Genomic DNA, 15064 nt, shown 5'->3' with positions numbered 1-15064 from the left:
GGGAGGGCAGCAGGCAGGAGCAGCAGCGGCCAGACCACAGCCCCCGACTCTCCCTGCCCTCAAACCAACCCCACAGCCACCAGCCAGATCCCAGGGCTGGCTTTCCTGCCCCCAAACCCCTCAGCGAGGCTTCTTGGATGCTGCCTCTGGCCACAAAACACACATAACTTAAAACCAAAGTCTCTCCCTTTTCCTCCTCAAATCCTGTCAACTCCCAACTCCACAGGAACCAACTCCACAGGAACCAACTCCACAGGAACCCTGAGAAGACACTGCCCCACAGACCAACTGTTTGCTCTTGACAAGGCCGGTTCTCCTACTCACGGCCTCTAATTCCTCAAATGAAAGATGAAGGGCGTGGGGTGGGATGCTGCCAGGTTCTCCCAGGCCTGGCCTCTGGCATTCCAAGGGCTCAGGAGGAAGAGACGCCATCTGCACTCTACCTGAGCTGTGTGCAAGGCAGGCCTCTAATGGCCACCGGCCTTGCTGGGCCTGGCTCAGTCCTAGTTCTGGGGAAGGGGCTGTGGCTCCTCCGAAATAAAAGTCCAAATAAACCATGGCAGGAAATACTTTGTGGGCAAAGGGGCCACCTTCTTCCTCCCAAGTACCCTCTCCTAGTCAGAGCCCTTTTTCAAACCTCCACTCATATCCTCCATAGACACTGCTTGCCTTCCCTCCCTAATACCTCCTGGCACAAATGTAGCTCCTTTTACTCGTTTCTAACTTAAACCCTTACTCTTTTGTCATTTCAAAAGAATCCCAAAACTCATCAGAGCACACATCATGCACGATTCTACGTATACCCCACCCACCTCAGTTTCTAGTTTCTGTCCCCACCACCCTGCAAGAGCGGCTCTGTTCCCAGGTCCCACTGCTCTATTCAAGGACAAAACAAACATGTGAATAAATCAGTCAGTCAGTTCATCTGTCTATCGATTGATCGATCGATCTGTCTGTCTCTCTATTCATCCATACATCTATCCCTGAAAAGCAGGGCATGGAGGAAAGGGAACCTCAGGATTTCAGTCCAACACCTGGCACAGGAATCCTGTCTACCATAACCTTGATGTTCTGCCCGAATTTCCCGGGGAGGGCTCACTGTCTCCTGATCACTGGATACTCCCTTTCCTGGCAGCCCTATCAGTTAGGAAATGGACTCAGCATCTATTTCCCTGACTTCTGCATGGCAGTCCTTGTTCTTTCCCCTTGAGTCGGGCTGAATGACACTCTGCCTTCATTCCCATGACACCCTTCAGAAGAGGACCAGCCCAGAGGCCCCTAAGTCTTGGCAGAAGAATCCAGAAGCCCTTTCTCCTGTCTGTATAGCTACATAAAATATTGTTGATTTTACTAAGAAGCACATTTGATTTTACTAAGAAGCACATTTGAATTAGAATATAGAAAAATGGGATGAGGCCCCCGCAATAGTTATTCTAGCAACAGTGCCAATGAAAATGTGTTTTAATGTTTCTAAAAACAACATTTTAAATATTTTAATATCAGTTTTCTTTAAAAGTCGTGGGACACTACTTCTCTTTATGGCTTAATATAAAAGTGTATAATTTATACCTATTAAATAAGACTGAAAATAGCAGTATTACCCAGGATGGAACCCTGAACTCTTAGATGACAGGTGACAATGTAATTTAACACAGGCTTCTCAGACAGCAGTCTGGCAGCCTGCTTGAAGAGCCATAACAACACCCATACTCTTTGATCCAATAATCTCAGTCCTGCTATTTTATCCTAGGAAACTAGTTTTTTAAAAAGAGAAGGGACCAGGCGTGGTGGCTCACGCCTGTAATTCTGGCACTCTGGGAAGCCGAGGCAGGTGGATCACTTGAGCTCAGGAGTTCCAGACCAGCCTGGGCAGCATGGCAAAACCCCATCTCTACAAAAAATACAAAAATTAGCTGGGCATAGTGGTATGCACCTACAGTCCCAGCTACTTGGGAGGCTGAGGTGGGAGGATGGCTTGAGCCCAGGAGACGAAGGTTACAATGAACTGAGATCATGCCACTGCACTCCAGCCTGGGCAACAGAGACCCTGTCTCAAAAAAGGGCAGGGGTGGGGAAGAATGTTACATGCATTAGAATATTCATTCAAGTGCTGTTTAGCAGTCAGCAGAAGGGGACTGGGTAAGTAAAGCATGATTCTACCCACTTAGGAATCTACTATGCAATTGTAATCAATTAAAACTCTGAAAACTGGTGTGCAGCTCAATAAACTCCCTAAGGTATGACAAGGGAGAAAGCACAATTAGAACTATACGTGCAAATAGATCAGCACTGCAAGGCAACATAGAAAAAGCTCAAAATAGTTGATTTGATGGGTGGTAGGATCAGGGTAATTTAAAAAATTTTTCCTTATTGCCAGTATTGCATTATCTGTATAATAAGTGACATTTTAAAAATGATACACTGTCATTGGGATTCTTCCTTCAGTGACAAAAATTAATGGAGGAGGCTACAGAGTTTAGTGTGAAGAATTTGGGTAAGTCTCCACTGTTCTGCGCCTCTGGGGTTGCCCCACATGTTTCCTGAAGAATTCTAACATTTGCCCATCCTCCTCCATGGGGGTATTAGGAGGCTAAGAACAGCAAATCATTAACAGGACTAGGTATGAAATAAAAAACATTGAGGAAAAAAAAGAAGCTGGGCATGGTAGCTAACACCTGTAATCCCAGAAATTTAGGAGGCCAAGCTGGGCAGATCACTTGAGGTCAGGAGTTTGAGACCAGCCTGGCCAACATGGTGAAACCCTGTCTTTTCTAAAAATACAAGAAAAATTAGCCGGGCATGGTGGTGGATGCCTGTAATCCCAGCTACTCAGGAGGCTGAGGCAGGAGAATCGCTTGAACCAGGAAGTGGAAGGTTGCAGTGAGCTGAGATCATGCCACTCCACTCCAGCCTGGCTAGCAGAGTGAGATTCTGTCTCACAAAAAAATAAAAATAAAAATAAAAATGGCCAGGCGTGGTGGCTCACGCCTGTAATCCCAGCACTTTGGGAGGCTGAGGCGGGCAGATCATGAGGTCAGGAGATCGAGACCATCCTGGCAAACACAGTGAAATCCCGTCTCTACTAAAGATATAAAAAAAAAAAATTAGCCGGGCATGGTGGTGGATGCCTGTAATCCCAGCTTCTCGGGAGGCAGAGGCAGGAGAATGGCGTGAACCTGGGAGGCCGCAGAACTTGCAGTGAGCAGAGATTGCGCCAATGCACTCCAGCCTGGGCAACAGAGTGAAACTCTGTCTCAAAAAAAAAAAAAAAAAGAAAAAAAAAAGAAAAAGAAAAAAGAACAATAAATCATACTCCTGGAGTAGCTCGGAGGAAATTTAGAGCAAATATGTTAATAATTGTTTTTACCCGTAAGAGGGATCATAATAGCACACCATAAACATTGGATATTCTTGGCCGGGCATGGTGGCTCACACCTGCAATTCCAGTACTTTGGGAAGCTGAGGAGGGCAGATCACTTGAGGCCAGGAGTTCGAGACCAGCCTGGCCAATATGGCAAAACCCCGTTTCCACTAAAGATACAAAAATTAGCCAGGCCTGATGTTGCATGCCTGTAATCCCAGCTACTTGGGAGGTGGAGGTAAGAGAATCACTTGAACCTGGGAGGTAAAGGTTGCAGTGAGCCAAGATCATGCCACTGCATTTCAGCCTGGGTGACAGAGCCAGACTCCATCTCCAAAACAAAACCAAACAAAAACAGTACCATATTCTGAAAACAGATACTTGGCTTCTAGGAGGTGTAGGGTGAACAGGAATGAGAGGCAGGATGCTGAGATAATTCCATCCCCGTTTGCCATCCCTAGGTAGACTCTACCTCACTATGTCCTGTGGAACTGAGGGCAGAACAGCCATGCACACTGTGGGTCTTTTAGCCACGTGTTTTGATAGCACATTCAGGGCAGTGGGGGTGGGACTGTGGAAGGCCAGGTAGGTGGCTCCTCTGGGAAGATTGCACAGAGCATGCACATGCAGGACCCATGCACAAGGACAGGAAGAAGGCGGTGGCCACCCTCGGGGCACGCACACATCTTTGAGAGCCAGGCAGCAGGCAAGAATCACTGGCATTCCAGCTCGGGGAGCAAGCAGTACCCAAGGTGATCGTGGCGTAAATGACTCCTTCGGGCATCTGCACCCATCTGGGGACTCCACTGGGGAGAAATCCACCAGAGTGACCTGCACAACATCCAGGAGCACAGACAGAGGAAAGAGAAGAGAGACAGGATGAAGAGAGGAGTACATCCAAGTGCAGAGACACAAAGAGAGACCCAGATGTGGCAACCCAGCTGCCAGTCCACCAGAGGTTAGTGCTTGCCCATCAGAGGTGTGGGCTGTTGGGTGAGGCCACTGCTGAGCCAAGGACAACATTTCCTGGATCCAGACCCCTTCGCATCCAGAGATGACCATGTGACTACTTGTCACCAAGGGACTGTGGGTGGAAGTGATGTGTGTCGCTTCTGGCTGGTGCTGTTAAGAAGCAGATAGGGGTTCGCTGCTCTCTCTCTGCAGAGGATTCTGTGGCCCTTGAGGGTGGCCGAGACAAACATGGACGGAGCCTGGGCACCTAATCTACATGAGGATGAGTAATGCCCCCACGGAAATACCCCTGAGTGAGAAACAGGTTTGCATTGCGTTACTGTAGACAGAAGCTGCTGGGTTGTTATAGCCACTAGCATTACCCCAGGGTAAGACACCATCAGCGAAGCACCCGGTATCTCTGGCAAGCAGGGCAGACCCCGATACCCCTAGCACAGGCCATCAGGGCACTCATTACACATGTGCTCAGAGAGAGGGACATGACCCGGGGAGCAGTGTGGGGACAGGGCTGATACAGCAGGTCAAGAATCCAAGAAACTGGCCTTTTGCAGGAAGTCAGCAAATCGCTATGGCCACCAACTATAGCAAGGGGCTGGGGCCCACACCCATTTCTCTGGCCACATGCTGCATGTCACACTGACCAGGCAGGACCTGAGGCCAGGCCAGCTTGTAAGGCAGGTGAAGGCCTCGCTCTGTGCTGACTGTGACTGCTTCTCCCCAAGTCATCCCCAGGCCTCTCGCTGGCTGGCAGGACAGGCAGAACTATGTTCCCTCCCACCTCGCAGCTGGATTTCCTCCATCTCGGAGCTTTCTTGACCCACTCCACACAGTGAGTTCGAGCTGTCCTTGGGATGACCCCTAGTCCCGGCTACGACAAGTATGAACTCACAGTTGAGAGACAAAACCAAGAAGCGCTGGCCTTTCTGACCACTTGTTTGTGTCGAGATGGAGCGTCTGCCCCACAAACCGGCCCCCTGGCACGTCTGGCAGGCAGGCCCCTGCTGGCCCGACCGCACCTGAGAGCAGGGAAGTGCTCACCGCAGTGAGTCACTGTTTCCACCTTCAACGCGCATCCAGACAGCAGCACCGCACCCTTGCCTTTGGTCTGAAATCACAGCCCGACTGGTGAGTTGGCACCACCTCACACGCTCAGTGGGTCAGTGCTAAGTGCCGACTGCCCACAAAGCCAGTGTCTTAGAATAGACTCAACCCAAACAGGCGATCACCTCCCACAGAGTTCCCAGCAGGAGGCGGCAGGTAAGTGTGAAGGAAGGGCAGGGGAATCCCATGCCTCTCCCAGTCACCGGTCCCATCTCATTCCTGGTCCTGTTCTTATTTTTATTCCAATAGTTTTTGGGGTTCAGGTGGATACGTTCTTTAATGATGATTTCTGAGACAGTGCACCTGTCATCCGAGCAGTGTACACTGTACCAAATATGTAGTCTTTCATCCCTCACCCCTGTTCCCAATCTTCCCCCGCTAGTCCCCAAAGTCCATTATATCACTCTTATGCCTTTGGGTCTTCATAGCTTAGCTCCCACTTATAAGTGAGAACATAGGATATTTGGTTTTCCATCCTGAGTTACTTCACTTAGAATAATGGCCTCTAGCTCCATCCAAGTTTCTGCAAAAAACATTATTTTATTCCTTTTTCTGGCTGAGTAGTCTTCTGTGGTGTGTATGTACCACATTTTTCTTTATCCCCTCATTGGTTGATGGGCACTTAGGCTGGTTCCATCTCATTCCTGGTCCTGTTCTTTATGGAACCAACAACACCTTCCTCAGCCTAGTTCATTCCCAGCCCCAGGGGCCCTGGCCTTTTATATCTGCTGATTGATTATGCTTTGAAAGCCCTTTCACTTACAAAGGAAGGAAAGAGAAGGAGGCCAGAAGGGGAGGACCACAGTCCAGCTGCCCCAGAGACGAGGGTCACAACCACCTCTTCCTGAACCTCGAAGCCTTCCTGTGTAATCAAATCCCCAAACCAAGAGCACTTTTGATCCAACTTCCTCAGGCTGCGAACCATCAGCCAAGGACAGAGGGTGTTAGCATGAGCCCTGCCTACAGAGCTGCTCACACAGTATCCAGGGAGATCTTTTCAATACCTAAGTGATATAAGTTTGACTGTGTCTCCACCCAAATTTCATCTTGAATTGTATCTCCCATAATTCCCATGTGTCGTGGGAGGGACCTGGTGGGAGGTAATTGAATCATGGGGGTGAGTCTTTCCCATGCTGTTCTCGTGATAGTGAATAAGTCTCACGAGATCTGATGGTTTTATAAAGGGGAGTTTCCCTGCACACGCTGTCTCTTGCTACTGCCATGTAAGACGTCTTTGCTCTTCATCTTCTGCCATGAGTGTGAGGCCTCTCCAACTATGTGGAATTGTGAGTCCATTAAACCTCTTTCCTTTATAAGTTACCTAGTCTTGGGTATGTCTTTCTTAGCAGCATGAGTACAGACTAATACACTAAGTTAGGCCAGTCCCTAAGTAACCCTCTGGAGGTTTGCAGTCTTTCCTCACTCAGAGAAAGGCCAAAGTCATTCCTGTGGCTGGCAGCCCCATCTGTGTCCCCATCTCCTGTCACTCTCCCCTGCTCCTGCCATGCTGGCCTCCCTGTTGTTCCTCAGACGCACCCAGAGCTCTCCTGCCTTGGGGCTTTTGCAGATACCATGTTCTCTGTCTGGAAAGTTCTTCCTGAATGTATCTGCCTGACTCACTCTCCACTTCATTCAGGAATCTGTTTAAGTCATGCTATCAGAGAAGCCTTCCCTATCTAAAGTAACTCCCCTGTCCTGCAGAAGCCCAGCTCCTGTTCTGTTTTCCATCCTCTCACTTATCACCACTGACACATGCGGTTTATTTGTTGTCTGTCTTCTTTCACCGAATGTCAGTGCTAGGGATGACTGGGCTCCTGTCCCTGACACAGTGGGAGCACCATAACTATGAGTCCAGTGAAAGAACGTGGAAACTGAGCTCAGACTCAGCCTGACCACCACTTCTATTGCTGACCAGGGCCTTGGGCCTGTTGGCCAAAACTCCTCTCTTCCATCACCTTTGTGCTGAAATCTCACAACTTGCAGGCAGGAACCACAGAAAACATCAGACACAGTCAACCTATTTGTTATGTGCCATCCCTCGTTCCTCCTTGCAGGACAGCTAGGTCTGCTGTGGGTCTTGACTCCCCATTCAGACTAAAGGCTGAATGCTCTGTGGCCAGTTCTCAATTTGGACCATACTTTCCTGTCACAGCAGCCCAGGCTACCCTCTGTCACCCAGCCCAGGATGAGCATATCTGTTACCCCCAGGTAAGTCTGCACCAACATCTGAGAAGGAAGCAGTAAGTTGCCCTCCCAGGCCCCAGCCGCTGGGATGTACCATTCAGGGATGTGTCATATGGCTCAGCCTCTTCATAGTAGCCCTCTGGAGACTCCGTCTTTGGGATGGCAAGCTGTTTCCGTTCTGGAATCTGTGGTATGAACAAATAAGACAAACATTTGCAGATACAGTACACTGGGAGCAACTGGACATAACTCTTTGGGTGGAAATCTAGAAGACAAAAATGCCCAGCTGGATGTTAAACTTTAAGCAAGTTGGGAGGGAGAACACGCAATATCATGAATCCCATCAGTCAGAGTCCATAGTGTTTGATCTGTAGCCATGGAAGGGATGTGGGCACGTTTTCTAACCTTGCCAAGACTCAGCTTTCTCCCCTGCAAAATGAGGCTCAAACTCACTACCACACACACAAAATATCATTATGTACATGATATATCACACACTTAACGGTCCAGAGAGTGCCAGGCTGTTGGGATAGCTATTGTGGCTTTTAAATAGAATATAGAATATATTTTCTAAAAAGACAAGTGCTAATCAATAGCACATGGAGAAAGAGGACCAGGTTTCTAAATCCTACACTTTTACCATAGTATATAGTTCAATCACTCATTCAGCAAATAGTGGATGACTTCCACGTGCTAGCTGAGAGGGACACATTGAAACTTCACGAGTCAGTCCTAAAATAAGCTTGAGTAGCTGGTAAATCTTTAACAGCTCCTGGTCAAGTGCATTGTGATACAGTAGTACTATAATGAACAAGGTCAAAGTTCTGTGGGAACCAGAAGAGGGTGTGAGGAACCTTTAGGACAAAGGAAGGATGCCCAGGGGATGTGATCTTTGGACTGAGTCTCAAAGATGACCCTGAGCTGCTTGTGTGGGATAAGGATGAACGTGTGCAATTCGAGTAAAAAACACCTGCAACTGTGTTAGAAGCATAGAACATGAAATCATTCTGTTCCTCCCTTATTCCACCTGCACAGTAGGCACTAGACTATGAAACTATGCTTCCATAAGCTACCTTTATACAGCAACCATGGGGGAGAAAAAGAGGTAACTTGTTGCATTACTATTATGAGAGACAGGTCATGAATGTGTAAGCACCCTTGAACGCGGGTCTCTTTTGTTGTGTTTTTCAGATAGAGTCTTACTCTGTCACCCAGGCTGGAGTGCAGTGGTACGATCTCGGTTCACTGCAACTTCTGCCTCCCAGGTTCAAGTGATTCTCCTGCCTCAGTCTCCTGAGTAGCTGGGACTACAGGGGAGCGCCACCATGCCCGGCTAACTTTTATATTTTTAGCAGAGATGGGGTTTCATCATGTTGACCAGGCTGGTCTCAAACCCCTGACCTTAAGTGACTGCCCGCCTTGGCTTCCCAAATTGTTGGGATCACGGGCGCCAGCCACCACACCCGGCCCCCAGAGTCTTTCTGAATCATGAAACTCCATGGGCTGCAAGAGTATGCCTTCCAGCTTCCCCAGGGCGAGGATACAAGGGTCCCCAGAGCCCAGTCCTGTGTGCCTTGGACTCTACAATCTGTTTATATAGACCCTGGAGTTCATGTAACTTGATTTCAATCCAGGCTTTAGGACCTCATAGATTTAACCTTGGGTATGTGACAGGCTCTCTGAGCCTTGCTTTCCTTCTTTATAATACTAGGGTTGTTTTGAAAATTCAATGAGACAAAACGTGACTGTTTCCACAGGGCCTGGCCCATGTTAAATACAAGGAGGCCATTGTTATCACTGTCTGGGGCCCCTCCACAGTCCCAGGGTCTGCAGGTTGGGCAGAGAGGGCAGTTAATGTGACAGGAGTCGAACTACTAGACTGTTGTCCTGCAAGCTGAGACGAAGAGGATTGACCCTGACAGGGCATCACAGAGGGTTGGCTGAGACCAGGCCACAGCCTGGGTCCAGCAGCAGATCTGGTCCTGTACCAACAGAGCTGACACGAGGCACAGGGCAGACTCAGAACAGCCTTCAGCCCTCCTCTGGCACATGGCACCCCCTACAAAGGAAGGAATCAAAGAATTTGGTCATTTCGTAAGCAAACCTGACACTGTACTGGGCCGACAGATGCACTGCTGAAGGGAGTCAGGTCGCACACCTCTGCCCTAGCAGACAATGGGCGCACCACTGGTAACTGCTAGCACATGGTCCTCCCTCTTTGCAGTCCCAGCCTGGTGCGGTATCTTTGCTGTCTCAGTCTTTCCTGGTCCCCCTGGCCAGCCAGCAGCCTGAGAAAAGGCTGAGACAGTGACAGACTGCCCGTGATCCACTAACAACAGGCTCCCTAGGGTCCACAGGGAAAGGGTCCTCTCGCCGCCACAGCAGTAAGGTCTCCCCCGTGGGTCCTAGGCCTCATAGTCTGATCTGGCTGGGCCTCCAGCTCCAGCCTCCAAGAAGCTCCATTCCCATCAGGCGGGTCCCATCTGGAGAAAAGCTCTGGGCACCGAAGATCTGGCCCCCCCAGGTCAGGATTCCCGAGAGTCGAACAGGACAAAGGGAGGAGTGAACTCTTCTGCAGCAGCTCCCCAGGGGTCATCACCACAGGGCCTGTCCCTGGGGGCCTCCTGTCCTGTCCAGGGTGGAGCCAGGCAGTGTTTTCTGAGTGTCTCCTAAGCTTCTGTTGAGAAGAAAAATAGCTCAGAGGAGTTTGAGCTACTCAGGTGTGCAAAATGTATCAAGCCCAGAGACAGGAGTATGGGGCTTCGGGCACCATTTTCTCCCCTCCCCATTCCCATTCCTGGGGTCAACTGTTTAAAGGCATTTTATTCCTCACTAGCTGCCTCATCCATTATCTTCAGGTTCCTGGAATGTATGCTACAAAGAACAATGTTTAGCTGATGGATAGCTTACGGTATTTTAATGTAAAATATTGGTAAACAACTTAAAAACTGTCTCTTCTTTTTCCTTTGAAAACCCACTTGTAACTGCTGCCAATAGGAACATGGATTCAGGGTAACTTGAATCTGTGCTCCTGGACTGCAGCCCTCAAATTTGGTCAGAATAAACTCTCTACTTATATTTATTTTGCCTCCATTTTTTGCCTGTAGGTTGACATTGCAAACTCTGAAAATGGCTCACTATGCAGAGACAGTGCAGGGCAGGAATGGAGTACGATCCCCAGAACTAGGCTTGAATCCTGACACTAGGACATCCTCGCTGTGTGACTCCGACCAACTCACTTGACCTCTCTGGACCCGGCATAAGATGGGGAGAGTAGAAATATCTGTCACATGGGGTTGCTGTAAGGATCGAAGTGTGCCTATCACTATTCAATATTCAGTACACATTAGTTTTTACTAACCTAAAAAATAAAATGTAAAAATAAGAAAGGGAGAAAGGTGTTATATATGTGTTTGGTGGAAGATAAACCAATGCACTCCGGGGGTGGGTGCAGAGGAGACCACAGGATGGAGTCCCAGCTCTCAAGGATGCTGGGTTAAATGATGAGTCATGTGATTAAACAGACACAATGACCCATTATCAGAGCTTCAAGGACACAGATCATCTCACAGGGTTAAGGAGAAAGGACTATTATTTTAATTATTATCATTATGATGGTGAAGACTGTGAATTCTATATATATATATTTTGAGGCAGAGTCTCGCTGTGTTGCCCAGGCTGGAGTACAGTGGCGTGATCTCAGCTCACCGCAACTTTCAGCTCCTGGGTTCAAGTGATTCTCCTGCCTCAGCCTCCTGAGTAGCTGGGATTACAGGCGCGTGCCACCATGCCTGGCTAACTTTTGTATTTTTTGTAGAGACGGGGTTTCACCATGTTGGCCAGGCTGGTCTCAAACTCCTGACCTCAGGTGATCTGCCCGCCTTGACCTCTCAAAGTGCTGGGATTACAGGAAGAATGTGAATGTTAAATGAAGATCCAGAAGAGATTTAACATCAAAACCTGAAAAACTTTGACTGTTTGGAGGAAGGGACCGTGTGAGCGAGTCAGGCGTGGCAGGATTGACCAGACCAGAGGTCCAAAGGGCCGCAAATCTTTTCAGGAAAGGGCCAAAAAGTAAATGTTTTAGGGATTTGTGGGCCACTCGGAACCTCTGTCTTATCTCAGCTATTCAACTCTACTGCTTGCTGTAGCTCAGAAGTCCACAGACTAATACAACTAAATAAGCTTGGCTGCATTCTAATAAAACACTATTGACTAAAGGATGTTGCAGATCAGATTTGGCCAGTGAGCTCCAGTTTGCCAACCCCTGGCTTAGACTAGACACAAGAGCTGATGAGGGATGGCTCAGAGGACCCAAGGCGTCCTCCCAGCTCTAACCACCCTGCCCCAGAGTACACTGCAGAAGGCTCCCAGGTGGGGGTGAGTGGACAGGCCAGGCCCAGCCTCCCAGGCTAGCCATGGCAACGTCCTTTTAGGGATTAAGTGGCTTCCCCCACAGAGCAGCTCATATAACAGCAGGCCAGCGCGTGGCCAGGCCTCAGAGGGATGATGGGGTGGAGATGGCCATGCTAGCCAGACCATCAACCATGGCCAACAAACATCTGTTTCTCCTGCAAGGACCACGGCACCTGGCTGTGTAGACAGCAGCCTGGAGAGGCCACAGCTCCGTGAGTCACTGTCCACACCCACGAGGTCACTCCAAACCCCTGGCTGCCCCTATCGCTGGACAGACCTGCTCTCTACTGAGTCTGTAGGGGTTGGAGTGAGGACATCTGGGCTCGTGGCCGACAAGCATCCCGAGCCTGCGACCGAGGCATGATCCTGGCCCAGCAGAGGCCCTGAGGACCCCAGGCGGACGTCCAGGTGCTGCAGAAGGGGCCAGTGAATCCAGGGCCAGGCAGCTGTGCAGGGCCCAGCCCTCAGGTGGAGCAGCCTCCCTGACACCTTGAAGTTCTGGGATCAGGGGAGGAAGGGACGGGTTTTCTGTCTGAGGAAGAGAGGCCACAGGGCACTCCAGGCTCAGGGCTCCAGCCTCAGCTGGACAGTGACTCAGGCAGCTGTGGCCTCTCCAGGCTGCTGTCTACACAGCCAGGTGCTGTGATCCTTGCAGCAGAAACAGATGTTTGTTGGCCACAGCTGATGGTCTGGCTAGCATGGCCATGGGGTTCCAGCAGCCACGGCCTCTCCCTGCTCTGGTTCTCCTCCTCCTTCAGAGCCACAGACACGGCTCTGCCCTGACGCCACTCCTCTGGGGGCCGTGGACTAAGAGTGATGGCTGCTTCAGCCTGATTCAACCTGAGGAGGCCTGAGGGAGTGAGGACGTGTGCTCGTGTGTGTGGGCAAGGACAGGGAGAGTGCCTGGTGGACACCACCTACATCCCCGCACCACATCTGGCACCCCCTGGGGTAGCTGGGTGCCTTGCACAAGACCAGGAGGGACCTAGCCAGGGGACTCGCGGTCCACGCCCGTCTCTGGTCCTTCACAGCAAAGTCCACAAAGTGGGAGGGAGCTGCCTTTTCCTGTCAACTCAGCTGGCTTTGCTAGGAGTCTCCCTGGGGCCTGGAAGCTGTCCACAGGCAGTTACCCCTTGGCTGAAAGGCCACCTTGGGATCGGGCCATTCCTGGGTACTGATATTTTCCCCAACTGCAGCACCAGTTGCAGTTGTCCTTTCAAACAGGACACAAGCCCTAATCACAGACGACAATCCAAGAAGTGTACTCTAGAGGGAACCACGTGCCCCTCTCCACACTCAGTGTCCGAGGCACAGGGCACTGGCCGAGGAGCAGAAGCCAGCACCAGAATCCCAGGGCCCACAGGGACTCACCATGGCCCAGTTAACTTACAGCTATAGCCAGTCCCCAGACCCTGGGCCCCTCAGTCCATGCTGTTCGTAAAACACAATTTCTTGAACACTCACACAGTACTCGGTGCTCGTGAAACTCTGCCCCTACCCACCAGCTGAGGACCCACCCGCAGCTGTCCCTGGTGGGGCAGACAATGGCACTTCCACTAGCAAAGCCCAAGGTACCTTGGTCAGAATCAGACGCTGGATTTAGGATAGAAAAGTTCCAGCCGTGGCTCAGAACAGCCACCTTTCCACTCCCACCAGCCAGCAAGCAATGCCTGGGCCACACCAGAAAACCTCTGGTTAAAGCCGTCAGCATACGGATGGGACAGCGGAGGCGCTGTGCTGTTCCCCCAAGTATCGGGACTGAAAGTGAGGGGAGCCTGGTGCTGGAAGGACACAGCTTGAGCCCTTGCTCTGCTACAGACAGGAGCAAATGTCAGGGTGGCCCAGGCTGGGGGAGGAATTGGGAACAACAACAACAAAAACCTGCATTTAAATCCTGGCCTAGTACCTCCCAACTGTGGGACCTTGGCCAGTGGTTTTTAACTCTGAGTCTGTTTCTTCATATGAAAAACAGTGACGAAAATACCTATTCCTTGCTGGGTGGTGGGCGGATGGTGTGTGTGCATGGGATGGGGTTGAGGCTCAGGGTATAACAGTGACTGGCACTGTCAGCATCACAGGGACACCAGGGACTCAGGTTCAGTCTTGACATCAAGCCTCACTCAGCCTGAGATGAGGGGTCCCCACCAGCTGTCACCCAGCTCAAGGGACAGCATGCAGTGGGACACTGTCCCCGGTTCTCCGGAACTGCCCACCCATCACACATGGTGGAGTCAGATCCTCAGCTGTGGCCCCTGCCCCCAGGAAGGCACGAATGAAGGGGCCGGTCCAGAGCCATTCTGGGGCTGGGATCCCCTCCACGGAAACATGTGCCCACAGATCAGGTGATGGTCACTTGGCGGGAGCTTAGCTTCCTGCTGGCGCTGACCCCAGACCCCCTGGCTACCCATAGAAACCCTTCTAAGCTGAGACCCCAGTCCTGCCCCAGGATCCCTCCCCAGCCATGCCCTACAGGGGAAAGAACGTGGGTTCAAATGCTGACTCTGTTACTTACAGGCTGTGTGACATTAGGTTTCCTCACCCTTAAAATATAAATACTACCACTTACCTCACTGAATACTAGCACAGTATGCCACACAGTGGTGAGGGGCTGCCAGCCTTAGCCCATTGAATAAGCCCATCTGATGAGACAGATGTGAGCACTTCCCCCATATAAACCAGGAAACAGAGGGTTAGAGACTTCAAATAACTTGCTCAAGGCCAAAGAGCTAGTGGCATGCAGAACTGGGATTTGAACCCACATCCATATGATTTTACAACTCCATCCATCCAAATTAATGGATATTTATGTATGGCCTACCTCTATCCATGTCTGCAGATACTGGACACAAAATAGTAAACGAGAGACAAGGTCCCTGTCCTCAGGAGCTGACATCAGGAAAGGAGACAGTAAACAAGACTGTTCCAGTAGCACAAGCCATGGAGCGGGTAACTGGGTGGTGGGTAGATAGCAACCTGGGTGCAGATGGGGGAGGGATGCCTTACTTAGCCAAGGCAGCAGAAGTCTCTTCT

The 15064-nt window shown here is 50.4% G+C and overlaps 1 protein-coding gene across 1 annotated transcript in view; it reads right to left on the bottom strand.

Moving 5' to 3' along the window:
- AFAP1L2 (actin filament associated protein 1-like 2) overlaps positions 1-15064 on the bottom strand; it is a 56386-nt gene that overhangs the window by 27027 nt on the left and 14295 nt on the right. The window contains exon 4 of the mRNA XM_011967497.1: positions 7713-7803. Coding sequence (XP_011822887.1) covers positions 7713-7803 — 91 coding nt within the window. The remainder of the gene's footprint in view (positions 1-7712; positions 7804-15064) is intronic.

The sequence above is a fragment of the Mandrillus leucophaeus genome, unplaced genomic scaffold (assembly GCF_000951045.1).
Source record: "Mandrillus leucophaeus isolate KB7577 unplaced genomic scaffold, Mleu.le_1.0 Scaffold80, whole genome shotgun sequence".
NCBI classification, from domain to species: Eukaryota; Metazoa; Chordata; class Mammalia; order Primates; family Cercopithecidae; genus Mandrillus; species Mandrillus leucophaeus.
The sequence above is the reverse complement of the archived record's forward strand: the minus strand, read 5'-3'. Positions and strand labels throughout refer to the sequence as shown.